Below are 18,540 nucleotides of genomic sequence, written 5' to 3'. Positions count from 1 at the left end.
CTGATAGAGGGATTTCAGATCATGGGAAACCTGGGTGCTGTGGGTAAAAGCCAAATGTCAGCATCATTATCCTCAACCCCGCGTGTCAGTGTCATTATCCCATACCCCAAGTGTCGGTGTACGTGGAGGGCGGGCCCCGGTCCAAATTTTGCACCAGGGCTCATCAAACTCTAGTTATGCCACTGCATTAATGGCTGTGTGTTGAATTATTTGTAGGCCACACCAACTTTACACTGTTATACAAGCTGTACACTGATTACATTATATTGTGTCAAAGTTTTATATCTTCACTGTTGTCCCATAAAAAGATATAATAAAAAACAATACAAAAATGACAGGGGTGTAGTCATGTTTGTGATATACTGTAGCTGTAGCAGAGCTAAACTTCTGGGCTGTGTATAACCTCGCCCACACCCCTGACTGGCAGCATTCTCCATATACTGTGTATTGTAAACAAGCTGCTATTCAGTGTTGGGGCGGGATTACACAGATTAGCCTGAATGAGATGTAGTGATAATCTCCTGCTAGTGATAATCTCCTGCTGATACAAGACACTGATTGTACTGAAAGCACAGCACTCATCCTAATAAGTGACACATCTATGGAATCAGGCTTTCAGCTCTTATATCATGCTGCCCTCAGATTAAATGGTGAAAACCTGCTGATAGATTCTCTTTAGAGAAGTGCCAAATTTATCATTCAGCACTAGCCACTGAAGTAAATTTGGCACATCTTCAGACTGTCTAATCCAAGTTTATACTCGCTACGTATTAGGCAGGATTAGTAAATCAGCCTCAATGTCTCTGGATCATGTAATAGCTTAAACACTGAAAGATTTAGAAGAACTCTAAATACACCCAAAAATATCCCAGAAGGGAATTACTATGGTCAATGAGTGCTATCCAGGGCCAGACATATTATTGGTGCAATCTGCGTAGCCACACAGCGGCCCAAGAGGTAAGGGGGCCATTTCCACCTTCAAAGCAGCAAACACCTTGACTGAACTATTGGACTGTAAAGGGCCCATATACTTTTAATACAGGGCCTTATTCTGGCTATGCCCGCCACTGGTAAAATCTACTGCGAGGATACAAAGAAAGAACTTACATGCTAAAGATTTTAGAAATCTGAAGGTCAAGTTAATTTTCACAAGAAATTATTTGCAGCGGGTGGCTGAGCTTTTTGACAGCTCATATACTTTTTTGCTTCTGTAATATTTTGAGAATTTTCCTGTTCCTAAATATGAACGGAAGATTTTCAGTAAATCCACAACAAGTTAGCAAGCCCTTAATTGTCTATTTTCCTTTGATAATGTTACATCTAATATAAAAAATTAAAATTGAGAAATCTATAAATTTATCTTCTACAGATATCTGAGGAGCATAGTCATGTCCCGTGCCCTCATTTTCACTATCCTGTCACTGCCTTTATAACAACAAGCTAGTAAATTGTTTTCCAGGACTTTTACATTGTTGGGCATTCCAGAGTATAAGTAATCAACATCACATCCCCACCAATAAGCTGTTTGTAGGTGCAGTGATTGTGTGCCGCCCCCGTGCCAGCAGCCGACGCTGCTCGGATCCGGACCTTCAGGGGTGGTGGCTCGAGGGTCTCGCGGACACGCCGAATAACATGGGGGACTAGATGTACGGGCTGGGCCATAATAGGTTTGTGACGCCACCCACGGTGTGTGGTGAGGTGGGACACCACCGCTGCTGTTACGGGGCCCTTGGGGGAGATGTTGTGCAGCAAGATGTTAACCCCTCCGTGGGCAGGGATGGTGGCCCCGGAACCCGATGGCTCTGGTGCAGGGGGAATGACGAACGCAGGGGGTGCTGGTGTACTCACTGTTAGTAAAACACACAAGTCTCTGATAACCCAAGGTGGTGGTGGCCGGTGCCGCGGCCGGTTTCGTTCCGGGTCCCCCACCCGGCTGGTGGTCTCTATCCTTTTCCTGCACCGTTGTGTAAGGTGGACTTTCCCAGTATAAAACTCAGGAGTCCGCTTCTGGCTGGATGTGGCCTAAGGAGTGGTGCCCACAGACGCTGGCCCATGGGATCTATGGGCCCTGGCGGTGACCTCTTATCCCTAATCGGTGGGCTTTTGTCTTCTATGAGGGACTTTGGGTGGGTCAGGACCTCTAGTCCTGGCCTCAATCGGTTAATTAACCAGTTCCTCTTGGTTCTGGTTCAAGGCTTCAGGGTCCGAGTACCCCCCTTTGTGCTACGGTTTCCGGGTCGGTTCCCCGTGTCGGTACTGGTGGGCTACAACCCTGGCCCAGTCCATTTCAGTTCCACCGAGCCGTCTTCCTGTCTCCTGTTGACGGAGACCACCGTCTACCTCCTAGCCAATGCACCAGGGCTCCTACCCTGGCACCGTTCAACTTGGACTTCACTGCTGGCACCAGCCCTAGCTGCATCCCACACTCCTCTCCAAACTGAACTCCAAACTAGACTGCTTGTTTTTCCGCCCCGGGTTGTCTAGACCCCTGGGTGGGCATGTCCCAACCACCTGGTCACGCCCACTGGTGTGTCTGTCTTTCCCTAAGGGGGAGTGACTAGGGTTTTCTGGTTGGCTGTGTGTTTCCTAGTGAGGGAAGGTGTTATGCAGGGGCCTATTTGTGACTACCTGGTTTTGCCAGGGCTTCACAATTGCTCTTATTAAAGTGAATGGGAGCAGAGATGCAGTTGCTGAAAACAGTTACTACACAGTGTACAGAGCTGTGGAGTTCTGGCTCCATAACCCATACTCTATTTACTTCTAGGTAGCTGGGTGCCAGACCACTACTGATCTGCTATCAATAATTTCTGACTTAAACACCCCTTTAGCCAGGAGCATAACAATTGAGGTCGCAGGGGTCGCGACTGGCCCCGGGGGGTGGGGGGGCCCGCCAGCCACATCACTTGTTTCAGCTGAATGGGCATCCAAGGGCACACATCCAGCTGAAATGCATTGTGGCACAGAGACCCGTCATGTTCCTGTGCTGCAATACAAGCTACTAACCTTACAGTAGCCAGCAGCTGAAGTAGGCCAATGACAATGACGTCTTGCGCTGCTATAGCATGGACTCCGATGTCAGCTGCCTACCACTGAGTGCTGGCTACAGAGAAAGACCCCGCACAATGTGGAAGCCAGGGAAGGTGAGTAGAATGATTTTTTTTCTTGGAGACAGAATGGAGACATATATACCAGGAAGGGAACATATTTACCAGGATGTAGCCGTATATACCAGGAGGGGCCAAGGATGGAGACATCTATACCAGGAAGGGGACATACTTACCAGGATGGTGCCATATATACAAGGATGGGGCCTAGGATGGAGGACATATTTACCAGGATGGGGGCAAACTCATATGTCTTTATAGGATTTAGAACACTTTAAAGGTCCATACATCTGACTGACATGCGTGAGGGGAGGGTCCCTGGTTAAAATTTTTCACTGGGGCCCATTGAACTCTAGTTATGCCACTGCTTTTAACTCTTGCCTCACATGAATTCTACAAAACTATTTACTTCAGGAATATGCAGAAAATCCTGCCGACTGACATCAACTTTGGACAAGTTTATTTCCCAGTGATTCTGAGAATATTTTTCATGATATATTGTACTTCATGATAGTGGTGATATTAGGGAAATATTTTTTGTTTTTATTTGTGAAAATAATTGGAAATTTGTCAAAAAATGTAAAATTTGGCAATTTTCAAACAGTGATTTTTTTGGCACTTAAACCAAAGAGTTATGACACTCATGGAATATTTAATAAATAACTTTTACCAAATGTGTGCTTTACATAACCACAATTTTTAAAACATCATTTTTTGGGTAGGAAGTTAAAAGGATTAAAAGTTTATGAGCAATTTCTTATTTTTCCAACAAAATTTACAAAACCATTTTTTAGGGACCACAACACATTTGAAATAACTTTGAGAGGCCTATGTGACAGAAAATACCCAAAAGTAACACCATTCTAAACATTGCACCCCTCAATCTGCTCAAAACCACAAGTTTAATAACCCCTTAAATGTTTCACAGGAACTAAAGCAATGTGGAAAGAAAATATGAACATTTTACTTTTTCCAACAAAAATGTTACTTTACCCCAAAATGTTGCACTTTCATAAGGGTATCAAGAGAAAATGTACTGTATATTTCTGTTGTACAATGTCTCCTGAGTACACTGATACCCAATTTGTAGTGGATATCTACTGTTTGCATGCATGGTTAGAGCTCAGAAGGAAAAGAGCGCTATTTTAATTTTACAACACAAAAACATTTGGAATAGATAGCAAACTCCATGTAGCATTTGGAGAGCCCCTGATGTGCCTAAACCTAGGAAACCCCAGACAAATGACCCATTTTGGAAATGAGACCCTTCAACCAAATTATTCTAGATGTGTGGTGAGCACTTTGAATCCCCAGGTGCGTCACAGATTTTTATAACGTTGAGCCGTGAAAATGAAAAAATAAATTTTTACCACAAAAAAAGGTTGTTTAACCCCAAATCTTTCATTGTCAGAAGCATACCAGGAGAAATTGTACCATACCACTTGTTTTGCAAGTGGTGGAAAATGCTTGGAATGGCGGTCACGTGACCGCAGTTGTGTAGTATGGATGTTCCTGGCCAGAACCTGACTAGTGGGCGAGGCCTTGCTCAATACAATTGTATGGAGTCGGCGTGTCTGCCTAGTTGGCGCTGCCGTCTACTGGGCGAACTTGCTCAATATATTTGTATTGAGTGAGGCCGTTCTCACTAGTCGGGTTTTGCCAGGGAACACGCATATTGTACAATTGCGGTCACAAGATCGCCGTTCCCGGCTCAGAAACTGGTAACTCCTCGCAGCATGCAGTGCAGGCCCTGGGAAGATTCATAAGTCTCCACTCACTAAGAGTGACTAGAGACTTACCATTTTAGACTGGAGAACCCCTTTAATCATCCCTTTTTTCGTAAGATCTGATTAGCAAGACAACTGTCCTTTTTTATCTCAGTAATGGGAACATCTGTCTTTACTGCAGACTTTAGTTTATTAATAGAAACGATTTCTCTGATAAGATATATTACTAAGGTGCTACTTTTTATCTTTAGTAGTGATTTATGAAAAAAACAAAACAAAAAAAAACCCTTGTCGGAGAGAGGTTAGTCTTTGAGCGCCAGTGGCAACTAAATATAAGGGGTTCCTATACCCCATTTATAAGCATCTTATAAGTAGAAAAAATAGATGGGAATAAGAATGAATGAGGAATGGTAAGGAGTCAAGGTGGAGTAAATAAGAGAGAAAATAAAAAATTGGTGGGGGATTTTTTCTATCATATCCCATTTCGTCAGCAGGGAGAAACCATGGGTGACACATCCATAAGGCATCTGTTTTCCTCTGAGAATGTGTATTCATGCTAAAAAAGCCATGTTTTGTTCAAAAGCAAGGGATTTTTCTTGTTAGAAGAGATTTATCTCATTCACCTGAGCAAAATAGTTTGGCATAGTGGGAGGAGGAGTAGATTTCCATAACACTGGTATATAGGCATTGGTTCCATTAAGTAAAAGGTGCAATAAAGAACAGTGGTAACTATTACGAGTTCTTTGATGAAAAAGGAATAAAGTATGATAACTCTGTGACGCCCTGGCCTATCAGGTCGTCACAGGGTATTGTGCAATCTGCCCTTCTGTGCAATATCCACCTCCTCCTTGGTTACGGGTCCCTAACCAAATGGTGTTGCTAAAGACCAGCTCCTAGGAACACTCTGCACCACACCCACCAGACACACCAGTGGACGACCTGAGTGGAATAGGGTCGCCCACTTGGGAGGTTGGTTAAGGGGAGGTCAGGAGTGTCAGGAGTCAGTCAGAGAAAGGTAGAGTGTAGTGTTGGAGGTGAGAGTAAGAGGAGGTGAGGAGCTGGGCTCCTTGGAACTACGAGGTAGCAGACGTTGGTCTGGGCCTGGTAGGAGCTGGACCCCTGGTCACAGGGGATCATGACAAGGGGCACAGCATTGTCGTGGAGGACAGCCGGCAGCCTTGTACCATCACCAGGCTGGGACCAGGGCATGACGGGGTACGTGGACCCTAGGTCAGGGAGTAGCTTCAGGCAACCTGACAATTTACCCGACGAGAACGGAGCCTTGAAGATCCGCTCTCCACCTGCTCCAAAATCGAGGTACTAGCACAACGAGAGGGATAGAACTTTCCACAAATACGGTCCAAGAAATCCCAAGCGTGAACCCTAAGAGCAAACTCCCTCAGTTAGCCATACTGGGGAGCGGGACCCGACTAGTTTCAGGTTACAGGGACCAACCAGAGAGAAACAAGGTTCCAAGGGAAAGATCTCAGATCAACAGGCAACACCAACAGAAACGGGACCCAGGCGTGCTCCCCCTCAGCGGCAGTGGTGTGCAGAACTTTGGTTTACTACAGTTGTCGGTTTCAGCGTTATTTTACTGAGTGAGTACGCATGTGACTCATTAATGCTCAACGGCATCTCCCTGTCACCATCACCAAGTCCCGGGGCATTCCCCCTACCCGTGGAGGGGTTAAACACCTGGCTGCCCACTCCTTCGCCACTGGGTACTCCCAGCCGCAGTGGTGATACTCCATCTTACCGCACACCACGGGTGGCGTCACGAATTATTTCATTCAATACCCTCTGCAAATACCAGCCTTTTTCTATTCGAGTGGCCGCGAGACTCCCGGATCCGGACATCCCTAGAGCCACCGCAGATCCAGATCCGAGCAGCCCGGCTGCTGGCATGGGGGCGGTACACATCCTGAAAGGTCTGATGAAATTCTACATACTTCTTTCCAATAATCTGAGCTTAAGAGGCAGGACCAAAATATGTGAAGTAGGGTACCATCACCAGAAGCACAGCGCTAGAAATGAGATGTGGTAGATGTAGGGAATATTTTCTCAAATATGGACCTGCCTCTTCAACTAGTCAACCATATTTTACTCATATAATTAAAGAGAATCTCTCACCAGTTTTTGCCACCTAATCTGAGAGCAGCATAACGTAGGGGTATAGATCCTGAGTCCAGGGAAGTGTCCCTTACTGGGCTGCTTAGGGTAGTTCTGATAATTTTACTGTTTATTCAGCAGTAGATTATCAATACAGGACTACTTGGCATGCTGCAGGTAGTCCAGCATATTCATGATCTTTGATTTGCAGCAGAGAAAACATTGATTTTATCAAAATGACAGCAAACAGCTCAGTAAGTGACACATCACTGGAATCAGGGTCTCTGTCGCTACATTATGTTGCTCTCAGATGAGGGAGGAAAAACTGGTGATAAATTCCCTTTAAATAATACAGCCAGTGTCTATACATGCTACCCGACACTAAATCAAAAGTGTTTTCGTTTTATAAAATATTTATGTTGTTTTCAATATAAAAAAAATGTTGAAAAAAATGCTGTGAAAACACACGTGAACATACTCTTAGGCCATGATTGCGCACAACGGATGCTTTTTTGCTAATACTGAGATTTTCATAGCTCTACATACTAGTAGTGACAAATGGCAGTGTGAATACAATAGTTTGTGACATATCCTTCCTTTCCCTAGTTATTTGATCATTTACAGTGAGAAAACTGCAAGCAAAATATTTTTTTTCACGAGTTAGAATAAACATATAATGTTTTTAAAATATTAAAGACATGATACTTTATATTTCACTTGCTTTGTTTCTCTTTACACATTTCTTTAGCTATTTTATTCTTTCACCTTGAAAAATGTAAATACACAAACTGCCTATGCAATCTAATGTGCATAAAATGGAAAAAACCTTGGAAAAAAAGCCCAATGTTCAATATTAACTAATACAATATTTATCTATAGATTAGGACTATAGATTTCCAATCCTAAATACAGTAAAGATCATTATCTTTTTAGCCTATATTTAGCTGGTGTACGGCGCCCAGTATGCTGCTTACCTGTGGCACCAGTCTGTATTGCAGGTTGATTGGTTGATGAGAGGGGAACTGCCATGCCCAAGTCAAACACTTTGCACATGTCATTGTGCAGAAGCTCCAAGCAACTGGAAAATTGCACCCATAGTCGCTCCAACTCTTGTCGCTCTTCCTTGCCCAGCTGCTTGTCTCGAAGAGCATCAGTTATTATGTTCCTGTTGCTTATTGCTAGCTCTTGTGCCCTTTCCCTTGTGCGTCTCAATTCATCACGCAAGTGTTTGCTGTCTGACGAACCGCCAACAGAGATTGCCAGGTGTCTGTAGCAGGCCACAACCTTCCCATTAAAAAAAAGGTTAAATAGTATGGTAAGTATAAAGAAAATAACTTCTCATGCATTGATATATATGTGGATGGTTGAGCATTAATAAATCAAACATAATATATACATTGTAGTAAAAACAAAGGGACGGTGTTGTGCTTAATGATCGGCATCGCTCTGTGCGCCACCACTGAAACTTTAGTGGTGTTAATTTGAAAGAATTTGACATCCGACCTTACTCACACTGCCCAATCAGCCCACGGTGTGTTTATTTTATTTTTCTTGAAGCTTTGGGATAAAAATGCCAAACGTCATAACATTTTGTCACTACTTCAAGTTGTGCCAAAATATTTGCACATTTTTAGAGTATTTTAGCCAAGAATTCAGGCATAAATACCCTTAGGAATCAGTGCCAAAGTTGAGATGCATTAAAATAATAAATTTTTGACTGTAGAATCAGCCAACATGCCTTCTTTGTTTGTAGTCTGTAGTCATAGAGACACATACAGCAGGTGAAATAGGTATTGAATATGTCACCAATTTTTTAAGTAAATATATTTCTAAAGGTGCTATTGACATGAAATTCTCTCCAGATATCAGTAACAACCCATCCAATGCACACATGTAAAGAAATCAAACCATAGCTGTTCATAAATTTAATGATGTGTAATAACGGGAAATTACACAGGGAAAAGTATTGAACAGACTTACTGAAATTTATTTAATACTTCATACAAAAGCTTTTGTTGACAATGAAGCTTCAAGATGCCTCCTGTATGGAGAAACTAGTTGAAATCTTTGCTCAGGTGTAATTTTGGCCCATTCTTACACATAAACACTCTTAAATCTTGAAGGTTCGGTGGGCTCTTTCTATGAAGTCTGAGCTTTAGTTCCTTCCATAAATTTTCTATTGGATTCAGGTTAGGTGATTGGCTGGGCCATTCTAGCAGCTTTATTTTCTTTCTCTGAAACTAATTGAGAATTTCCTTGGCTTTGTGTTTGGAATTGTCTCACTGAAATGTCCATCTTTGTTTTATATTCATCATCCTGATAGATGTCAGTAGATTTTTATCAAGAATTCCTCGGTACATTTGTCCATTCATCCTTTCTTCAATTTTATTAAGTTTGCCAGTGCCACATGCTGAAAAACATCCCCAGACCATGATGCGCTTACCTCCAAACTTCACTATTGGAGTGGTGTTTGGGGTGTTTTTGTTTTTTGGGGCAATATGCATTGCCTTTTGGCCTTCAAACATGGTTGTGTATTATAGTATCCAAAAAGTTCAAATGTCATCTCATCTGATTATACTATACTATACCAATATTTTACAGGCTTGTCTCAATGCTGTTGAGCAATATGTAAATGTCCTTGAACATGCTTTTTGTTCAGCAGTGGACTCTTGCATGGTGAGTGTGCATACAGGATTTATACCTCAAATTCTAAATAAAGGGAGGAACCCAATTATCAAAAAAACCATAAAGAAATTCCTATATTAAAAATATCAATTTTTATTAGTCATTTTCTAAAAAACTGTCAGTGCAGTCAAAAGAGGAATAGCCACTTAAAAGTGGTTGGGCGGGTGAATGGGAGACACGTGCGCCAGATGTCGATATTGAGGATATAGGCAGGGGAGGGGGGGCCTATCCTAGCCCTATGAATTTCCCCTACCTACCAGCGGAGTGTAAACACCCTAACACTCGGTGCCCCCGCTCCTCGGCGGCTGTCCCTTACTGTCCCTCCAACCATAAAACCACCATCACCAAATAGTGTACGTACACTATTTGGTGATGGTGGTTTTATGGTTGGAGGGACAGTAAGGGACAGCCGCCGAGGAGCGGGGGCACCGAGTGTTAGGGTGTTTACACTCCGCTGGTAGGTAGGGGAAATTCATAGGGCTAGGATAGGCCCCCCCTCCCCTGCCTATATCCTCAATATCGACATCTGGCGCACGTGTCTCCCATTCACCCGCCCAACCACTTTTAAGTGGCTATTCCTCTTTTGACTGCACTGACAGTTTTTTAGAAAATGACTAATAAAAATTGATATTTTTAATATAGGAATTTCTTTATGGTTTTTTTGAGTGTGCATACAGGCCATGGAGGTTGAGCGCATTACTTATTATTTTTTTTAAAAGAATTGTACCGGCTGATTCCAGGTCTTTCTGTAACTCTCCACAGGTAATCCTTGGCTCTTGGACAACTCTTCTGATAAATCTTTTCACTCCTCTGTCTGAAATAACGCAGAGAGCACCTGGTAATGGCTAGTTTATGGCAAAATTATGTTCTTTCGACTTACGGATTATGGCCCCAACTGTGCTCACTGTAACCTTCAGTAGTTTAAAAATTCTTCTGTAACCAATACCATCAGTATGTTCTTGAAACAAAAAGGTTGAAAAGGCTTTGAGACAGCTCACTGATTTTATGCATCATGAGATGTTTCTTGTATAGCACCTTCGTAATGAGACACCTTTTTATAGGCCATCAGTTGAACCAGCTGATATAATTTTTCACTAAGTGGCAGGATTGGTTTTTAATTACTGATAGCCTCAGTTGGTGTCATGACTTTCCATGGCTTTTTGCACCTCTATTCCTTCATGTGTTCAAAGCGGTTTTCCCTGTGTCATTTCTCAATATTACACATAACTTAATTTATGGATATGTATGGTTTGATTTCTTTGCCTGTGTGGATTGGATGGGTTGCTCCCGACATCTGGTGAGAAATTCATGTCAATAGCACTTTTAGGGTACGGTTCCACTAGTGTATAGCTTCTGATGTGAGTGCATCACAAGTGATATGCTAACAACCCTCTGGTGCAGGTTTCAGCCGAGGGTCATGCAACTGTGATGTGATCTTGCGATCGCATCACAGATGCAGAGAAGAGGGAGCATTTTCCCATCCCCTCTGCTGCTTGTCTCTGCGTATATCAGACTGCACTCGGATTACATGTGAGTGCAGTGCGATGTTTCACACACTTACATATACTTGTAAGTAGTATGCAGTGATTCATTCCGCATTCCACTATTGCATGAGAAATCAATTGCAGATGGACGCTGCCCCACAGTTTTGCACTAGAGTGAGAGCAGTCTGATGTTTTATCAGATTGCACTCGCCTGTATCGAACTGTACCCTTAGACATATATTTACTTAGAAAATTAGTGATGTGTTCTGTACTGATTTCACCCGCTGTAAGTGGACATAATGGCATTAGATAAAATCGAAAAAAATTTGATCTATGACTTTTTTTTAAAAAAACGTAGAGCAACAACAAACAAAAGTTATCCAGCAATCTCTGACTATCTGATAGAGAAGGGATTCAATGATGGTGCTCCATTCTGAGAAGACACCTCAGAGCTCTGATTTAATCATAGTCTTAGCAAGTTAACTCATGCAAATTAGATTTTAACTGCTCTGTACCTGACATAGCACTTAACAAATCATTGCCTCTGGAGGTGGCTTTGCTGCTGCCAATGATTCTAAGGGCTCATGCGCACGTTGCGTACTTTCATGCATTTACGCTGTGTATTGCACTGCAGCGTAAATGCATGCGTCCTGCGTCCCCTGCACAATCTATGTAGATTGTGCATGAGACGTGCACACGTTGCTTTTATGAACGCAGCGATTTGGGTGCTAAAATTTTGACCCAAATCTGTGCGTTCATAAAAGCAGCATGTCAATTATTTGTGCGTTCTGGATGCAGTTCCCACTCTGTCTATGGTGGGGGCAGCAGCCATAGTGCATGAAATCAGCTTTTTAAAAAAAAATACTGCATTAATTCTGCAGCGATTTGAAGCGCACATCTGCTGTCAAATCGCTGCAGAATATTCTGCAGTTAAGTGCGCCTGAGCCCTAAATCGACTTGCGCTGGGGTGGGAAAAGAAACTCTGGAGGTAGCGGCTTGGGAATAGCTTTAATGTGCCTAGAGCTTTTAAAGCCTTACTGTTATATGAATGAAACACTATTTACTCGGGAATGCAGCAACAGCATAATATAGCAATAGTGTACCCCATCTGAGAGCAGCATGATGTAGAAACAGAGACTCTGATTCCAGCCATGAGTCACTTACTGAGCTGTTTGTTATCATTGTGATAAAAGCAATGTTTTCCCTACTACAGATCTAGCAGTTATATAGAGCTCATGAATATGCTGGACTACCTGGCAGAAGGTCAAATAGTCCACTAATGATAATCTACTCCTGAATAAACAATGATTTCATCAAAACTACACTAAGCAGCCCAGTAAGTGACACACCATTGGAATCAGGATCTCTGCAAAAACCTGGTGACAGATTCCGTGTAAACGATTAACAAACAAAGGAATAAAATTGGTTAAACTTGATGTCGTATTAGTGATGCAAATGGAAGAACATAAATGTTATTCATTGCAATAGGAGAAATATCATTTCAACTTTGAAAATATTGGTGCAGTTACTAAGTAGTACAACTGCCTATATTGAAGGGGGTTATCCACTACTGAACAACCCCTTCTTAACAGCTAAACTGTCCTCCATAAAATAATAAAAAAAAAAACATATACCATATCAGTACATCCTGAACTGCCGCTGTACCTCTGCTGTTGGTACTATGTGTACCAGTGGGCATGTGACATTGTTACATTCAGCTTTCAGTAATCAGACTAGATACTGTAGCCTTCAATATTCCATCAGTGCGGACTTCACTTTACCGGAATACTAAAGGCTGCAGCTGATCAGCAGCTGTTGATTGACTGCAGCGGTCACTATACACAATAGCGATAGACATAGAAAGAATAGCGTCTGTTTGGAAGGCAAGTATATGCTATTTATGTTATGATGGAAAGTTAAATTGTCAAGAAGGATTTATAGTGGACAAGCCCTTTAACCGCTCATTTAATTTTTAACTTGCCATGAAAGAATGTAAGCTAGATTCTGATTGGTTACCTTGTTCACAATTCATCTAATGTACATTTACAAGCTGACTCACATTTCTTGCTTTAAAAAGTCACAAACGTTTATAAAATTTGTAATTGTGCAAGAATTTGCATTTTGTTGGTTTCACGCTAGTGTAGCACCCAGGGATATGGGATACTTCGTTCCAGGCAGTACAGGTTTTGGGGAAGTCACGGTGGTGGCTGTTACCCGGTTCCGTGACCTGGGCCCAGTAGAATGTCTCTACTGGGGCTGTTAGTATGGACAGCTAGAATGGTAGACCCTCCGCAAGTAGGATTTTGCCCCAGAGGGTGTATGGTGCAGTGGGCGTCGGAAAAAGGTAGTCCACACAGGTGTTCAGTGCAACTGGTTTACTCATTGCTGATAGATGTTGACTGGTTACCCGGGCCTGGCTGGTTTCGCCTCCAGGTCCCCTTCATCCCAGTGCCAGTTTGGTTCTCTGGTACCTTCGTCCCCTGCACCTGTCTCTGGTAAGTGGGTCCCTGTGGTATAGAAAAACTGGGGGTCCCCGTTCTGTGGTTTGTCTACTTCTGTCCGCCTGACGGTAGCATGAACCCTGTGAGGTTGGATTCTCTGGTCCTGTCCCCGGTTCTTCTTTTGCTACTGAGTCTTCAGATTCTTTAGGGTCAGCAAGGTTCTTGATGGTCCCCTTACTGTGCAGGTGTTAACAGGTCAGCCTGGAGCTCTTTCCTGTCCTAGGGTCCTGTACCCCGTCGGTGCATAGTTTCGGGAGTACTCTACCGTACTCCACCAGCAACCACTTTTCCTGGGTACCAGGTCACCGTCAACCCGAGTCAGGACGTCGCTTCGCTTCGACCTTCACTCTCCTACTGCTGTCAACTCACCGACTACTCTCCACAGTGTACCCCTTCCACCTGGTCAACTAGTGGACTGGATTGGCTCCACCTCTAGGCGGCCATCCATTGGTCCCAGCCTAGCTGGATACCATTGTATGGTGGATTGTTGGGCAAGAACTGGAATTACCAGGGTTTTTGTTGGTACCGGCACTAGGGTTCTGGGTCCGTAAGGGGTTAGGCCCTGCATCCTTGTGGGGATGCAGATCCTTGTAGCACCCTGATGGTTTCAGGGGCGCTACACTAGCTATATCAACTTTTTTTAAAAATGTAATGGGGCTTTACGAGAAGGGGGTATGACATAGTACAGCCCAAAAGAGTCACTGAAATGTCGACCTCGAGTAGTATAAATTATAGCACAAGTTGACACCAGTCTCGTGCATGGAGAGCCAAAATATGCACCATGTTTAGAGATGAGCAAATATATTTTAGTGGAATTGAATTCTACTTGAATTTTACATAAATCCATTCAACCAAATAATTGTAATTTGCTTCCGTGCGGATTGAGCAAATTGTTGCTGACTGCCGTTTTTCTGAACTGTAAAGGGGCATCAAACTGCTAAAAATTAAATAAGATACATATACTCACCTTCCTGCTCATCACTCTGGCCCCTCTGCTCCTCACTGACACACTTCTGGTCCTTGCCGCATCCCCTGCTCTGAGTTAGTGAGTGCTGAAATCCCCAGGTCTACTACGCTAGGCCCGGACTTAAGATGGTGTGTGTGTCTGTGTGTGTGCAAAGTCATGAAGCACATTATGATGTTGTGACCTTTCGCTCTCTTACACAGAACCATCCCAGGCTTTGTCACAACCGGAATTCCTAGAATAAGTGCCCGTGGCAGTGGTGACAAGATGTGACGAGGACAGGACAGGTGACGGTGAGGAGCAGAGGGGTGAATGAAGTGAGTAGTAAGTTATCAGGATTTTCTTCAGTTTTTACATTTATGTCTGGAGAGACCCCAGAGCATAATAAGACATTACATTTGCAGAGAATTTTTCTGTGAATTGAATTTTCTGGGGAAATCAGTGGAAAGAAGACTAGTTCGAATTTTGCCTGATGTGCTCATCTCTAACCAAATTAATTAATGAGACTGTCCACTACTAGGACAACCCCTTTTGATTCCACACATTTCCCCCATGTAAAATAATAGACTATACTCACCTCCCATACCAGCAGTGTCCTGGACCGCGGTACTGGGGCACACGTGGGGTTGTGACATCAAGCGAACCCCACACTACCAATGAGCGCCGGCTTCCTTCTCCCCGCCTTCAAATCAAAAGAAAAATCAACAGGAAGTGAGCATAACCGCTGCCCTTACTTCCTGTTGATTAACTAATTTGGTCCGAAGGCGGGGAGACAGAAGTTGGTGCTGATTGGACACATTACTCCCGTGGTGTCACAACCCCATATGAACCCTGGCGCCGCAAGCCTGTATACCGCTGTAAGGGCGCCAATATGGGAGGTTATTATATAGTCCCTGACAAAAGTTCTGTCGCTTATTCATGTTATGTAAGTAAAAGCTTATAACCTGACTTTAAATTCCTCCATTGGTTTCATAGATTACTCTTTTGAAAGCTGAAACCCTCCCAAATTTGGTTTAGGTTATGAAAATAAAGTTGCTGCAAAGCTGAAATATTGATCATTTAATGACCACAGAAAGGTCAGATTTTGGCAAGACAAAAGTTTTGTCGCCCACAGAAAGTAATGTGAGATTCAAACAAATAATTAACTTCTAATACAAAAATATGTTGCATAACATTGGTGAATGAAGTTATGGTGCTGTTAGAGCCATATTTAATATTTTGTGTGACTTCCATGAGCTTGAAGGACTGCATGCATGTTCAACAATGATTCATACAATTTTTTGATGAAGTCATCAGGAATAGCAAAGAATGCAGTCTTACATGCCTCTCAGAGTTCATCTAGATTCTTTGGTTTTGTCTTCGAAGCTTCCTCTTTCATCCTACCCCAAACATGCTCAATGATGTTCATGTCTGTTGACTGGGCTGGCCAGTCCTTGAGCACCTTGATCTTCTTTGCCAGAAGGAACTTTGTTGTAGAGATGGATGCATGAGATGGAGCACCATTCTGGTGCAGAATTTGACCACTTTTATGATTGGGAAGGTAAGAGGTATCTAATACTTATTGATATTTTAGGCTATTGATATTGCCTTCAAACTTGTAAATGTTTTGCACACCCCCATACTGAATGTGATCCCAGACCATGATCATTCCACCACCAAACTTAACTGTTTTCTGGATCCATACGGGCTCCAGCAGGTCTCCTGCAGTATTTGCAGCGGCTGTGGTGTAATTCAACTGAAGATTCATCAGAGAAATCCACCTTCTGCCACTCTTCCAGCATCCATCTGTTTAGCAGGCTGTGGGACTTGACAAATGCAACATGGTTTTTTAATTGCCTTTTGTTAGTGCTGGCTTCTGGGCACTGATTTGACCATGGAGGCCATTTCGAGAGAGAATCCTACAAACTGTTCTAGTTGACACAGGGACTTGAGGTGACCAGGCCTTTTGGAGCTCTGCTGCAGTGGAAAAGGGGCTGGCTTTGGATTTTCTAATGTTCCTCCTGAGCAGTTGTCTTGCAGGGCCTGCCAGACCTGGGCTTATCAAAAACATGTCCAGTCTCTTCAAATGTTTTTTTTTAATTCTTTGTACTTGACGCAGAGACATAATAAAGGTGCCAGCCACCTCTGCAGTGGATCTGGTCTTCAGTCTCTTGATAATCAAGACTTTGGTCATGGGGGGGAGTTTTGTCATGTTGTCAGAGGTCAAGTTGCAGTTCAACTGAAGGTCTGGGGTGCTGGGTTTCTTTTTATACACACCCACTAATTAACTGATCATTTAGTGAGCACAGGTGAGGATGTAAACTAGGATTGGGTGCATTATATGACAAGGCGACAAAACTTGTCTTGCAAAAATCTGATCTTTCTTTGTTCATTAAATGATCAATATTTCAGCTTTGCAGCAACTTTATTATCATAACCTAAACCAAATTTGGGAGGTTTTCAGCTTTCAAAAGAGTAATTTATGAAACCAATGGATGAATTTAAAGTCAGGATATAAGCTTTTATTTGCAGAACATGGATAAATGACAGAATTTTTGTCAGGGACTGTAGTCTTTATGGTTTTACCTGGGGGAAACATATGGAATCAAAAGGGGTTGTCCTAGTAGTGGACAACCTCTTTAAGAGGCAAACAACTCCTAATGATTTTGACACATCTTACTACGGCTGAGACTGGATCCAGACTGGCAAACAAATTGCCAGTTTTGATGAATTTTTCCCTTTAAAGTAATATCTAATATTTTTATTTACGGTACTTTTTATAGTCTACTTTTAATGCATTCATTCTTCCATCTAAAGAAATAAACTGTAACTGTGAATTTTTCATGTATCTAAACTAGAGAAGCTTTGCTTTCACCAGCAGCACTGTGACATATGAGACATAATCCTACCACGGATCTATTCTCGTCCAGCTACACTGTGTGGTCATCTGTCTCCTCTCTGTCAGTAGGCAGCACTTATCCTTGCACTGACATTGAGCACTTGTCCACCACACACCAAATACACTATAACAGAAAGGCACAGAGCAACTTCAAAATGAGTTTGATGTAAATAGAATGATTTCTGAAAGACAGCTAAGGGCCAGCCCTAAGAAGAAAAATTAAATGCCATGACCTACAAAAACAGCATGCAGCATTACAATAATCACTAAAACAATAATATACCTTGTGCAGTGCGTCCAGTACAACAGTACATTCATCCTTTACTTTCTGGAAGTTCACCTGCCCTTCACTGGCCACCTTGTTATTTTGTATAGGCATCGCTGCTCAAAGCTCTTGAAATTTCTCCGATAGATCTTGGGGTTTATCAAGCCGCTTGTTGTTCCTCAGCTGGTAAAGTTGCCATTTCCATCCTTGAATTATTAGGTGCAATGTTGTCCTTTAGTGTCTCTTGAATAATCCTTTTTTCTAGATGAAATAGTGGTAGCAGCCTTTCTGAATACGGTCGAGCATCAGCATTAACAAGAAGAGTGCTGATAAGTAATCTGAAGGATTATGAAAGGAGGTCCTGACCCTTCGTGAATCGACTAGGCCTCTGTAATCCCTTTAGCATCTTTTGGAGACCAAGTGTTCTCTAGTATGCAGTTCTCTTGAATCCTATTGTATACATTTTTTTAATTCTATTTATGTTCCATAGGGACCAATCTATACACTTCATAATGCTCTGTGTATTACATATGAACGTTATGTACTTCATGATGATGATGATGATATGCACTTGAGGATGTCTGACTGAAAAATGCAGTATAAGCCATTGTATAAGACCACAATGCTGTATACTGTAAACTTCATGGTTCCTATTTAGAAATAAAGACTGTATGCTGTAATTGTATTTTTTATAATGTATTCTTCTACACAGAACAGTATAGTCTACTAAACTACTCTATAGGTAAGGGTGTTGAGCTGATATATCATTCTGGGCATATGGCATAAGGATATTCCATTGACATTCCCTGGATGAATAAAG

General features: G+C 42.5%; 1 protein-coding gene across 1 annotated transcript in view; it reads right to left on the bottom strand.

The window, feature by feature from the left end:
- LOC142244244 (regulator of G-protein signaling 9-binding protein B-like) overlaps positions 1–17,834 on the bottom strand; it is an 83,703-nt gene extending 65,869 nt beyond the window's left edge. The window contains exons 1-2 of the mRNA XM_075316443.1: positions 17,739–17,834; positions 7,918–8,227 (exon numbers count right to left, since the gene is read on the bottom strand). Coding sequence (XP_075172558.1) covers positions 7,918–8,227; positions 17,739–17,834 — 406 coding nt within the window. The remainder of the gene's footprint in view (positions 1–7,917; positions 8,228–17,738) is intronic.
- Positions 17,835–18,540: the final 706 nt, after the last annotated feature.

The sequence above is a fragment of the Anomaloglossus baeobatrachus genome, chromosome 6 (genome assembly GCF_048569485.1).
Source record: "Anomaloglossus baeobatrachus isolate aAnoBae1 chromosome 6, aAnoBae1.hap1, whole genome shotgun sequence".
Taxonomy (NCBI): Eukaryota; Metazoa; Chordata; class Amphibia; order Anura; family Aromobatidae; genus Anomaloglossus; species Anomaloglossus baeobatrachus.
The sequence above is the reverse complement of the archived record's forward strand: the minus strand, read 5'-3'. Positions and strand labels throughout refer to the sequence as shown.